The following is a 13,544-nucleotide window of genomic DNA, read 5'->3' on the forward strand; positions in this document are numbered from 1 at the left end:
CAGAGATGACGTCAGTTTAACCACCCATCTGAAAGATGGCACCTCTGACAGTGCAGTACTTCCTCAGTATTACAGTGGTGTGCTTCAGACTCTGGAAGGGAACTCATATTGTCACAACATTAGCGCATTAGCATTTATTACTGATCTTTAGTTATTCAAAGTGCATTCATCGTCAATGACATTATGAGGGACTAGACTCTTATGAAGGTCATACTTTAAGGATTGTAGGCATCCTCCACTAAGGGCTATAGAGAACATGTAATCTGGAAGTTTTCCTGTTTTTTTTTATATGAGATTTACTGAAATTAAGTTCACCTCAAATTGGAATCTCAAATAACACTCATTTTTCTCTCTTATTTTACTGATTTGGATTTAAGCTTGTTGTAATTTAAGTTGTTCATAATATTTTTACTTATGGTCTTCAAGAAGAACTCTGTGTCTTTTACTCGTAATGTACAGTTGCTAACCATTTCTTTGTTCTCCTACTTTGCTGTATCAGCTTGTCCAAGGTGGACCTATGGGCCTGGCTGCTCGAATGTGTGTCGATGTGACCAACGCAACACACTGGAATGTAGCCGCAAGGATGGAAGCTGCATTTGCAAACCTGGTTATCATGGTAATACTTGCCAGAAAGGTGGGTGCCCAATCATGGAGAAGTTTAATTGAGAGTTTGAATGTTTAGCAAACATTCCCTGAAACACAACGGCCTCTGGGTTTCTAGGAAGAAGAAATGTTTGTCGAAACTGAGCTATCTCTCCACAAATCCAGATTTCTGGAATTGCTCTTCCAGAAGGGGCGGTGGAACTTGTGTTTGATTATGCCAGCAAATAGCTGCTGCTGACACAATGGGACAAATTGCCTTCTTTAGTGGTATAAATGTTCATGATTGTAATTGTCAATTTAAAAATTGGTTATTGATAATACATAAATTCCTTTTGCTTTCTGTCAATTTACTCTGTTTCAAAAAGTACATATTTATACAAAGGAAGGAATGCATAGTGATATAGGAGCAGGAGTAGGCCATTCAGCCCCTAGAGCCAGCTCCACCATTCTGAATCATGGCTAATCATTGACCTTAAAGCCTTATTCCCACAATGTCCTCATAACTTTTCACATCATCAGTCACTGGAAATCTCCCGGGCTCAAGCTTGAATATAGTTATTCATTGAACTTCCACAACTCTCTGGAATGGAGAATTCCAAAGATTCTGAGGGAAGAGTTTCCTCCTCATCTCAGTTCTAAAAGGCTTGCCTTTTATTTATGAACTGTGTTTCCTAGGCCCCACAGCCCGGGAATCATCCTTTCTTCTCTGCACAACCCTTTTGCAGTGATTTAAAAATCTGAAATTATATTGCATTATTGGTTGCATAAGAACAATAGATGGCGGTTTGAAAATGTTTCGGGCAGAGCTCAAATGAACAGGAAGAAACCTTTGAGAATTTTAGAGCTGTTCTGTAATTCATTTGGATAATGGTTATTCTTTACCTCAACTCCATTTAACTGCTTTTGTACATATCCCTTTTAATCTTTACCCAATAAAAATCTGTGCATCGCAGTCTAGACAGCTTCATTTGTCAGGCTGAGTGCTAGAGTTCTGCAGTTCCTTTTGCCAAGACATTCTTTCTGATTTTATTTCTGATGGGCCTTGTTCTTATTTTAAAATTATGCCACCTCATAGTTTTTCTTCATATCTACTCTAATGATTCCCTTAACCATTTTAAATACTTCAAGTTCAATCACCCCTCAATGTAATTTAAGTGTACGCAAGCCAAGTTTGTGTGTTCAGTAAAATTCAGCCAATAAATTCACCTTAGTATCTTCTTTATTGTTATAATTTTACAAGAATAATGAATAAGCAGTTCATTAAAGCAACTGTGCATTAAAACCTTAAATACTGTAACTATCTTTTTTTTGCGGGAACATTTAAGAAAGGGTTGGATGTTTACCTGGATAATCATGGAAACGTAATCAGGTGAATGTCTGAGATCTTGGATCTATTAAAGATTTATCCCTCTCTTTATTTTTTTTCCCCTTTCCTCTTGTCCAAAAGCCTGTGATCATGGCTATTATGGAGTTGGATGCAACACCAAATGTAACTGCTCAGTCGGTGTTTCCTGTGACCGTGTGACTGGTGATTGTGAGATTCTGTGTCCTAAGGGATATCGTGGAAGGAACTGCAGTCAAGGTACATTTAACTTTCCACATTTTCAGAATTTAAAAAAATTAGAAATATAGGTCAAGGCTCTTAACATCATCAAACTTGAAAGGATTAATGGGAATCAAACATCACAGAAAGAGGCATTTGGCTCAAAGTGACTGTGCCGGCTCTTGGAAACAGCATTCCAGTAGTCCCACATCCTTTCCCTCTCCCCCTGGTTTTGTAAGCTTTTCCTTTCCAAGTCTATATCCAATTCCCTTTGTAAAAGTTACTTCTGAACATGCTCCCACCCTTTCAGACAGGGCATTCCAGATTTTAATAGTTCATGCTTAAAGAAATTGCTTCTTCTTTTCTCTCTATTTCCTTCAGCAGTGGAAGATAACATGAGATGCAGGAAGTAGTGACTGGGTGACACTATGTTTGGGTTCTGAAAGCTTGCACAAAAGATATTTTTGGGAAGCTGAAATGAGTTGAATTAAAGTAGGAGAGATGGTGCAACAAGCCTTGATTCCTAGAACAAAGATGAAAAGAGCACAGAGGGTAGAGGAATTTGCAGTTTAGGGGAACAAAGGATAGTTCAAAGGAATTATGATTATTTGTATATTAATGAAATTGCAAGAGGCAGAAAAGAATGCTGTGAAAACAGTTTGAAAACTCTCATAAACTCTCATATGAATAACTGTCAGGAATAAAGTAAATCCATAAAACAGCATTGAATCTGACCTGTCCTGAAGAGGCTGATACTGTCATATGATAACGGGACTGGTCACTCTGTACATATTCACACTTTCATCTCAAATAACAAATGTACCGAAATATATTTACATGTCAATGCACAGTAGGAGTGATGCAGTGTTGAAAAAATAAAGAGCTTGCAGGAGTATATATCGCTGTTCACCACCTCAGGATGTCACAACTAGGAAAAGTCCTTTTAAAGGGTAATTGTTACTGTTGTAATGTTGTAATCACAGCTGTCATTTTGTATTCAGCAATCTCACAGCGATGATTTGATGACCAAATAATCTCCTTTGGGTATGGCAATTGGATGAATATTGGCCCAAAATATTGGGAAAGTTCTCCAATTTTGAGATCTTTCACATGCACCTGAGAGAACTTGGTTTGGTGTCTCGTCTGAAAGGCACCTTTGGCAGTGCAGCACTCCGTCATGTTCTGGACTTTGGAGTGAGTCTTAAGACTGTGACTTTCTGATTCAGAGGTGATCCGTAGCTGTACAGTTCCCGACAGATCACTGTTTGCTTGATGCATGAGCCACAGAATCAAAACTTCAACACTGTAGCTCCCACTGGAGAATTGTGAATCACAGATTCACCCCTGTCATGCTGAGGGGAGTTCTTACTTCATTGGCGGGGAGCTATGGTCTGCAATAATCCGAACAATGTACCTGTTTTTTGCTGTTGAGATTGATGCTGACAGTGGGTGTTGATTTCCCAAATGACTTTAAAGTCTTGGAACCTTTGCATCAATCCTCAGCAGTGTGCAGTTAGTAATAAGATGGAAATGCTAATAGTAAGACTGAAAGTAAATTTGAGCTATAGATTTGTTAGTTTCCCTGGACTGCACCATGTACAGATTGGAATCATTTGCCATTCTGCATGTCAGTATACTGACAGCACAGAGAGGCAATATCTCAAGTTAAAAATTGAAAGAATAAGTCAAACAGGCATTACCTTCCTTCAATCACTCTTTTGCAGACAGCAGTGGAGAGGACAATGGAATTCAGTGCTTTCAACACCATGACACCATTGTCAGATACATAAGAAATTACAGCACGTCATCCTTTGACTTGAAGAGAGAAATATGGTTAGATTCAAATGGTCTGATTTCAATTCTCTGAAAGACTGCTTTGTTGTGTTTTTTATAAGGAGAAGGGAAATTCTGCTCAATATCTTCACCCTGATGATTAAATGTATGAAAGAAAGAACAAATTTCCATTTATATTGCATCTTTCACAACCATTGCATGTTTCAAAGTACTTTTGAGTGAATGAAGCACTTTTGGAAGTGGAGTCGTTGTTGCAATATAGGAAACCTGGTAACTAATTTACACATAGTAAAGAACTCATAGACAACAGTGAGATAATGATTAGATTATTTGTTGTAGTATTGTTTGAGGGACAAGTATTGGACAGGAAAGCAGGGAAAACTACCTCTTCTCTCCTTTGAATTGTGCCATGGAATCTGAGAAAGCATATGGGCTTTGGTTCAATATTTCAATTGAAAGATAGCACCTTTGACAGTGTAGCTCTTGGTCAGTGCTAACTGGAGCGTCAGTCTAGGTAATATCTTCAATTCTGGAATGAGCTATGAATCCATAACTTTGTGACTCCGATTTAAGTATGCTATCCACTGAGGCCAGGCTTGCACCATAGCAGAAGACAGGAAAGCTGGAGGGAAAAGATTGAACAACTAACTGCATTGATATTAGGAGCTTTGGTGAAGCATTTGCATAGGTGACAATAGGAATAGATATATATGTTATCAAACTATGATTTTACAGCAGCACCATTTCTGTCACCTTGTGTCTAAGTGCTTATATGACCAATGCTGTATCATAGGTACTGGTCTAATAATCCAATTGCAGCACCATTGCAGATTAAGAATTTCAATTCAATCTTTCACAAAAAAATTTGAAAATAAATAAACCAATGCAAGTTGGACTGAAGCTCTTAAACTGTTGTAAAGAAGGTCACTGGTTCCTGTCATTCTTATCCAGTCTGGCTTATACGAATCAGGAGCAGGAATAGGCTCTTCTTTCTTTGAACCTGCTCCATCATTTGATAAGTATCCATACGTGACTCCAGTCTCCTAGCTACATTGGTGACTATAACCAAGCTCTGAAATGCAAGCCCCTCAATTCTAACCGGAACACCTTGGGAGAAGCAATAAATAGAATCTTGGAAGTGATGCCCACAAGTCGAGAGTTCATTTAAAAAGTGAACCATCTGTACACATAATGTACTGTACACACAAGACTTATGCATTTGTCTCTTATATGTAATGCATAGTCACCATGTTTTAAACTGTCCAAATGGTTTTTAAAAAAGGAAAACAAGTCAATCAATTAATTTTTTTTGCCTGATCATCATTCGCCCAGAGATTTTACAACAGATTCAAATCCAAAGGGTCATGTTCCAATAATCCACTGTTTAATTTAACTTCAGTACACCATTACATGATAACCCACTTGGGAACTTGCATTGATTGTCAAGCCATTCTATTCCTGGGGTCACCATCAAAGTTAATGATTTAATCAAGATACCCAGTTTACCTTTCTGATGGATTCAGGTTAAGAGAAAAAAACTGACCAGGTTCTGTAGTTCTGTTTTAAACAAAAACAGGCAACACTCAAAACAGCAGATCAGGTTTTACTTGCGGAGAGAGAAACAGAGTTAATGTTTCATCAGAAATGGTTATAAAAGGTTTTGAACAAGTATTGGATGAGCCAGTAACAAAAGGCCATCTGTAATACGATAATAGACTAGAGGGATTGAATGACAGAAGAGTTAGTATTACAGGGACAATGGGAATGGTGGTGTTGTGAGAAAAGAAAGGTAAATGACAGATGTGCCTAGAGCAGGCTGTGCTGTTATCTGAAAGCAGAAGTAAGAGAAATACATCCCAAAACATGTAAAGAACAAGGAACAAAATGGTCATGGGGCATGCAGGACTTAGATTTTTGAAACTTGAACTCCAGGTTGAGGCCAGAAAGATATAAAGTGTCAAAATGAAAGATGAAGTGGTATGCCTCAAACTGAAGCTTAAAGTAAACTTCACTGGAATGGTCCAGCAGGTCCAGAGAAGAGATGCTAGCATGAGAGCAAGCTGAAGAATTAACACAACAGGCCATCCAAAGGTCAGGTCATGCTTGTGGACAGAATGGTCACCCTATCTGCATTTGGTTGCCCCAGTGTGTGGATGTCACATAGTGGATTGCGAATATAGTATAATAGATTGAAAGAAAGACACATAAAACATGCTTCACCTGGAAGGAATGTTGGAGGTTTTGGACAGTGAGAGAGATGAGGTAAAAGTCTAGGTATTACATCTCCTGCATTTGTATGAAAGATACTGTGGGAGAGGGACAAGAGCATTGGGGGTGGTTGATGAGTGAACCAGGCTATCATGGAGGAAATAGTGTCTTTGGAATGTTGAAAGTGGAATAGTGGGGAAATCGTGGGTTGTGGTAACAGAGTCGATAAGGTTTTCCAATCAAAGGTCAACTTGTTTCCCAATTTCCACCTTTTTCTCAATTTAATATTGTCCATCTGTAACTCCTCCCTTCCATTTCTTGAGTTCTCTGTATCCATTTTTTGCATATATGTTATCAATGAATATTCAGTATAAGTGCATTGACTCCCATAACTATCACAACGATGCTTCCTCAACCCTACACCCTGTAAGGACTCTATTACATTCTCCCTGTTCATCACATGTCTGGCACATTTTCAACATTTCTGATCTCAGCTCTTCTACTTGCCAGAGCCATGATAGAGTTCTCTTTGTCCTCACCTTTCAGTGTACTGGCCTCCTTATTGAATGAGCTGAAAATGTGTTGCTGGTCAAAGCACAGCAGGCCAGGCAGCATCCCAGGAATAGAAAATTCGACGTTTCGAGCATAAGCCCTCCTGATGAAGGGCTTATGCTCGAAACGTCGAATTCTCTATTCCTGGGATGCTGCCTGGCCTGCTGCGCTTTGACCAGCAACACATTTTCAGCTGTGATCTCCAGCATCTGCAGACCTCATTTTTTACTCCTTATTGAATGAGTCATTTTTCATCATTTGGTGTCCCGGCCCAGCATTGAGCCCTCCTCCAATAGCACTGAGCAGTTTAGCTGATTGCTGAAAATCCTGGGTGGCCTTGCTATACACAGTCTGTCTGTTGTGTTTGCCCACCCAACAGCAGTGTTTTGATTTCAAAGGTAATTCATGGGTTGCAAACTGCCTTGTGATGTCCTGAGGTTGTGAAAGTGATCTATAGAATTAAAGTTTTTTTCTGTCTTTACCTGACCCTGAAGCCACTGGCTGTGCTTCATTCCCCAATGAATGTTCTTAAATTGATTGAGCACAAAGTTGTTCTGTTTGTCGAAGTACCTACTTCATTTAAGTGAGTAGAATTTACAAGCCATGTCCCAATATAATCCTCTCAATTAATCGCCATTGAAATCCTTACCAATTAATTATTACCAAATGATTTTTTTTTCAGTTTAGCTTAAATCCCTCACCTAGAATAACTTGATTGGTTAAGGAATAGCTCACATTGTAACTTCTCAAAAAGAACAAACTTGCATTTCTATAACACTTTTCACAATCTCAAGATGTCCCAAATTGTTCACAGCCAATGAAGTAGTTTCGAAATAAAGTCTCTCCTGTAACATTCGAAAAACAGCTGCTGATTTTCACACTAGAGGTTCCCACAAGCAGCAATGGGGCATTAACTACCAAGTCTGTTTTAGTGATGTTGTTTGAGGGAAAAATGTTGGTTAGCACAAGTAGAGAATATAACCCCTATTGTACCAAACTCCAAGTTTTGAAGCAGAAATGTAGAGACCACTTTACTCATATTTGCTATACCTCAATACTTTTAGGAACAGTATTTTGTCTCATTATGCATCTATGCTGTCACTAACCAGTTTGTGTTCAATGGGTCATTGTAATGGGATCTGTGGACTGGTGCTCTCCCCTTTTTGCATTGAAAAACCTCGATGAATAACCAAAAAGTGGTAGTTAAGTGATATATTTGGTTTTTAAAATAAGTAGGTTTTACGAAAAATGTGAAATTGAGGCTAACAGTTAGTTCTGGTTTTGAGATCTTGAGAATAAGTGAGCTGAATGGCTTCCTGATCGATCATAGAGTCATAGAGATGTACAACATGGAAACTTCGGTCCAACTCGTCCATGCTGACCAGATATCCCAACCCAATCTAGTCCCACCTGCCAGCACCCGGCACATATCCCACCAAACCCTTCCTATTCATATACCCATCCAAATGCCTCTTAAATGTTGCAATTGTACCAGCCTCCACCACTTCCTCTGGCAGCTCATTCCATATACGCACCACCCTCTGTGTGAAAACGTTGCCCCTTAGCTCCCTTTTATATCTTTCCCCTCTCACCCTAAATCTATGCCCTCTAGTTCTGGATTCGCCCAACCCAGGGAAAAGACTTTGTCGATTTATCCTATTCATGCCCCTCGTAATTTTGTAAACCTCTATAAGGTCACCCCTCAGCCTCCGACGCTCCAGGGAAAGCAGACCTAGCCTGTTCAACCTCGGTCTATAGCTTAAATCCTCCAACCCTGGCAACATTCTTGTAAATCTTTTCTGAACCCTTTCAAGCTTCACAATATCCTTCCAATAGGAAGGAGACCAGAATTGCATGCAATATTCCAACAGTGGCCTAACCAATGTCCTGTACAGCCTCAACATGACCTCCCAACTCCTGTATTCAATACTCTGACTGATAAAGGAAAACATATCAAACGCCTTCTTCACTATCCTATCTGCCTGCGACTCCACTTTCAAGGAGCTATGAACCTGCACTCCAAGGTCTCTCTCTTTCGAAACACTCCCTAGGACCTTACCATTAAGTGTATAAGTCCTGCTAAGATTTGCTTTCTCAAAATGCAGCACCTTGCATTTATCTGAATTAAATTCCACCTGCCACTTCTCAGCCCATTGGTCCATCTGATCAAGATCCTGTTGTAATCTGAGGTAACCTTCTTCGCTGTCCACTACACCTCCAATTTTGGTGTCATCTGCAAACTTACTAACCATACCGCTTATGCTCACCTCTAAATCATTTATGTAATTGACAAAAAGCAGAGGACCCAACACTGATCCTTGTGGCACTACACTGGTCACAGGCCCCCAGTCTGAAAAACAACTCTCCACCTCTTCTATGTTTGAGCCAGTTCTGTATCCAATTGGCTAGTTCTCACTGTATTCCATGAGATCTAACCTTGTTAATCAGTCTCCTATGGGGAACCTTATTGAACTGAAGTCTATATAGCCATCTACCATTCTGCCCTCATCAATCCTCTTTGTTACTTCTTCAAAAAACTCAATCAAGTTTGTGAGACATGATTTCCCACGCACAAAGCCATGTTGACTATCCCTAATCAGTCCTTGCTTTTCCAAATACATGTACATCCTGTCTCTCAGGATTTCCTCCAACAACTTGCACACCACCGATATCAGGCTCGAAGGTCTATAGTTTCCTGGCTTGTCCTTACCACCCTTCTTAAACAGTGGCACCACATTAGCCAACCTCCATTCTTCCAGCACCTCACCTGTGACTTTCGCTGATACAAATATCTCAGCAAGAGGCCCAGCAATCACTTTCTAAGCTTCCCACAGAGTTCTAGGGTACACCTGATCAAGTCCTGGGGATTTATCCACCTTTATGCATTTCAAGACATCTAGCACTTCCTCCTCGAAATATGGATATTTTTCAAGATGTCACCATCTATTTCCCTGCATTCTATTATCTTCCATGCTCTTTTCCACAGTAAATACTGATGCAAAATACTCATTAGTATCTCCCCCATTTTCTGCCGCTCCACACAAATGCTGCCTTGCTGATCATTGAGGGGCCCTATTCTCTCCCTAGTTACCCTTTTATCCTTAATGTATTTGTAAAAACCCTTTGGATTCTCCTTAATTCTATTTGCCAAAGTTATCTCATGTCCCCTTTTTGCCCTCCTGATTTCCCTCTTAAGTATACTCCTACTGCCTTTATACTCTTCTAAGGATTCACTCAATCTATCCTGTCTATATCTGATATATGCTTCAGTCCAGAGAATGCATTAATCATTATTTACTCTGATCCATGAGACGTAAGATTGAAAGAGCTTTGTCTTTAATTTAACCAGAGTCAAACTTAACTTTCAAACGGGCTTCATCATGACATGGCACTAAATGTGGATATCATCTTCCCTGAGCTGTTATCCCTAACTTTAACACATACAGAAGAAATAAATTTGTGATTCAAGTGTGTGCGTAAGTGTTCTGGGGGGATGGGGGTGGGGGGTCAAAAGAATCAAGGGATAGACAGGAATGGGGATTGTAGTTTTCCAATCCTTTCAATTTCACATACTTGAATTGTGTTGGTGTTAATCCACTTTTCCATCAACAAAATTGGAAATATTTAATCTGAGAATTTGTTTCCAACACACTGTGATCTTTTTGTTCTGACTGAGGAACAGGAAATAACAGGAATATTTTGTTGAAACATTTGGTTTGTGGGCCATCAAGAGGGTCTGGCAATGTTTAGAACCTTGTTAAACAAGCAAAGATAGACATCTGTCATCAATTAGGGAGGAGGAGAGTATAGGAAAGAAGCTATGTAAAAGTGCTGAAAGAAAATGTGACCTCAAACTGAGTTGTGAAGCCCGACTGCCCTGTGTCAGAAACATGGGGCAAAGATGTAAGAGTTAGGGGTAGCAGAAGGACTGTGCCACCAGACCAGAGAAGCAGCGGAGGTGATTAAGCTCAGAGGTATGGAAGTAACATAATGAATATGAAATTATTCAACAGCAAAGAATTTTGGAACAGAACAGATATGATACCAATGTAATGAATATGGGAATATGATTAGCAATAGAGATCTGAAACTAAATGAATGATATGCATCTAACTATAGCATTTGGGGGTTAACAAATATCATACCATTGCAAAACATGTAGGAAAATAAGATTAAGATACACAATATGGGATAACTGTTATGAAATATGTGATATGGAGAAGTAAGCAACATTCGGGATAAAGATTATGGGACCCTAATACACATAAAACTGGCATAAGAAATTTAGGATTAAGATAGCAAGTTCAATTGAGATTCAGTGTTCGCTGTAATTAGAATTTGAGGGGCTACGTTTCTTTCACTCAGCTATTAAAATACCCACAACTAAAACACATGGCATATCGTGACCAGCAATACACCAGTGGTTCAACAACATATTTACATGGCACCCTTAATTTGGGCAAACATGCTAGGCTGCATCACAGAGATGTGAAGGAAAAAGAGGATGTCTAGCCTAAGGATTCCCTGACCTCCTGCCATAACTGTATGACCTCATATAGGTTTATAAAATCAAGAGGGACATGAATAGGGTGAATTGCCAAAATCTTTTTTCCCAGAGGAGAGGAGTCCAAAACGAGAGGGCATAGGTTTGAGGTGAGAGGGGAAAGATTTAAAAGGGCAATGTTTTTTGTGCAGAGGGTGGTGGAGATGGGTACAATTACAACAGTTAAAAGGCATCTGGGTGGGTATATAAATAGGAAGGGTTTAGAGGGGTAGGGGCCAAATGCTGGCAAATGGGACTAGATTAATTGAGGGTATCTGTTTGGTGTGGATGAGTTGGACTGAAAGGTCTGTTTCCATGATGTACATCTCTATGATTCTATGACTCTATAACTTCAACTGAAGATTCTCTGAATAAATGTGCTATTGGTCATTTATGCTATTTCTCTGAGATTTCTGAAGATTTCTACTCAAGAGGGAGTACAGACTGTTGGGATGGGCATGAATAGCAAGGTTAGAGTAAAACATGGGTGATCTTACTTAGTTGGTAGTAGATTGTGACACTGACTTTCAAGTCCATGTGAAACAATGAGAAATTGATTTCCCTACATAAATGTTTTGTACAAAGTCAATAAATGTATTTATTTGTGCTCTCAGTACATAAGGAAATACTATAGACTTACCAGAAAGCAAGCAAAGAACAGAGTCAATCTCTTACAAATTAATTCCAAATACTTCAATTAGTAACATGCAGTCCTTTGTTATCAATCTCAAAATCCACCAATATGTAGATACCACAATTCCAGACAGTCACCTTGAGCCTGAAATTTCCACTATGTCTGATTGACCCCTGAACTTACAATTAGCTACAATTACCTGGATTTGCCAATTCATACAGCTTTCCTGCACACAATGCTTAGTTTTGAAGGAATTTGTTAGGTTAAACAAAAAAAAAGTGTCACAATTATGTTCCAAACAGTTCTGGTTACTAAGTTATTGAAAGGATGTGGAAGCTTTGGAAAGGGTTCAGAGGAGATTTACTAGGACGTTGCCTAGTATGGAGGGAAAGTCTTATGAGCAAACGCTGAGGGATTTGAGGCTGTTTTTGTCAGAGAGAAGGTTGAGAGGTGACTTAATTAAGACATATAAGATAATCAGAGGGTTAGATAGGGTGGACAGTAAGAGCCTTTTTCCTCGGATAGTGATGGCTAGCATGAGGGGACATAGCTTAAATTGAGGGGTGATAGATATAGGACAGATGTCAGAGGTAGTTTCTTTACTCAGAGAGTAGTAGGGATGTGAAACACACTGCCTGTAACTGTAGTAGACTCACCAACTTTAAGGGCATTTAAATGGTCATTGGATAAACATATGAATGAAAATGGAATAGTGTAGGATAGATGGGCTTCAGATTGGTTCCACAGGTTGGCGCAACATCAAGGGCTGAAGGGCTGTACCATGCTGTAATGTTCTATGTACTATGTTTATAACTATGGGCAATACCATGAAAGCTCTGATTGTGGAAACAATTCATAGTTAGATTTTTGTACAGAGTGGCTTCAAAATGTGATTGAACAGGAATAAACTAACGGTATAAAGCATGGACTTGACATATTGGTTGATTCAACAGATGCTCTCCTTTTCACCATTTTGCTCACATTTTGACTGTTATCTGCATCTATTCACAAGCATTAGACGGGCAATTCATCTTTGAGATCATATTTGTTTTTCCTGCCCTGTTCTGTACATATGTTTATGTGGTTCTCGAGAATGTGTAAGTAATTAAAACATTGTACTGGTGAGGTTGTTGGTGAGGGAAGCAAAGGCAAGCATATATCATGCTTCACAACCTCAGAATGTCCTAAAGCACTTATCAACCAACTCAGTATTTTTAGAAGTGTAGTTACTGTTCTTACATGGGAAACATGGCAGCCAATTTGCACACAGCAAGCTGCCACTAAAAAACAATGTGATAATGACCAGATGGTTCGTGAAAGTATATAATGATTGTAGTAGCGGTACTTCTTGTTCAAAGCTTTAAGGTGTATAGTTTTAATATAAGGCGTTCACTGCTGCTATGGGTGTTGCAACAGCATTGTTTGCATGACAAATGGTGTAATAAATCTAAATCTATCTGGGCCACGTGGAGTGAGAAGAAGGAAAGTGAAATAAAGGAAAGTCAAGGAAAGTGATATGTCCTCATTTTAAGCATTTTAACCTTTATCTGTCTTTATGTTTTGTGTGACCCAGTTCCTTATAAAGTTTTCACAGAATTCCTACAGTGTGGAAGCAGGCCTCTCTGTCCATTTGACCCTCCAAAGAGCATCCCAGCCAGATCAACCCT

The 13,544-nt window shown here is 39.3% G+C and overlaps 1 protein-coding gene across 1 annotated transcript in view; it reads left to right on the forward strand.

Moving 5' to 3' along the window:
- Positions 1-13,544, forward strand: part of LOC132833825 (multiple epidermal growth factor-like domains protein 6) — a 427,573-nt gene that overhangs the window by 359,586 nt on the left and 54,443 nt on the right. The window contains exons 17-18 of the mRNA XM_060852450.1: positions 500-634; positions 2,051-2,185. Coding sequence (XP_060708433.1) covers positions 500-634; positions 2,051-2,185 — 270 coding nt within the window. The remainder of the gene's footprint in view (positions 1-499; positions 635-2,050; positions 2,186-13,544) is intronic.

The sequence above is a fragment of the Hemiscyllium ocellatum genome, chromosome 37, assembly GCF_020745735.1.
Source record: "Hemiscyllium ocellatum isolate sHemOce1 chromosome 37, sHemOce1.pat.X.cur, whole genome shotgun sequence".
NCBI lineage: Eukaryota > Metazoa > Chordata > Chondrichthyes > Orectolobiformes > Hemiscylliidae > Hemiscyllium > Hemiscyllium ocellatum.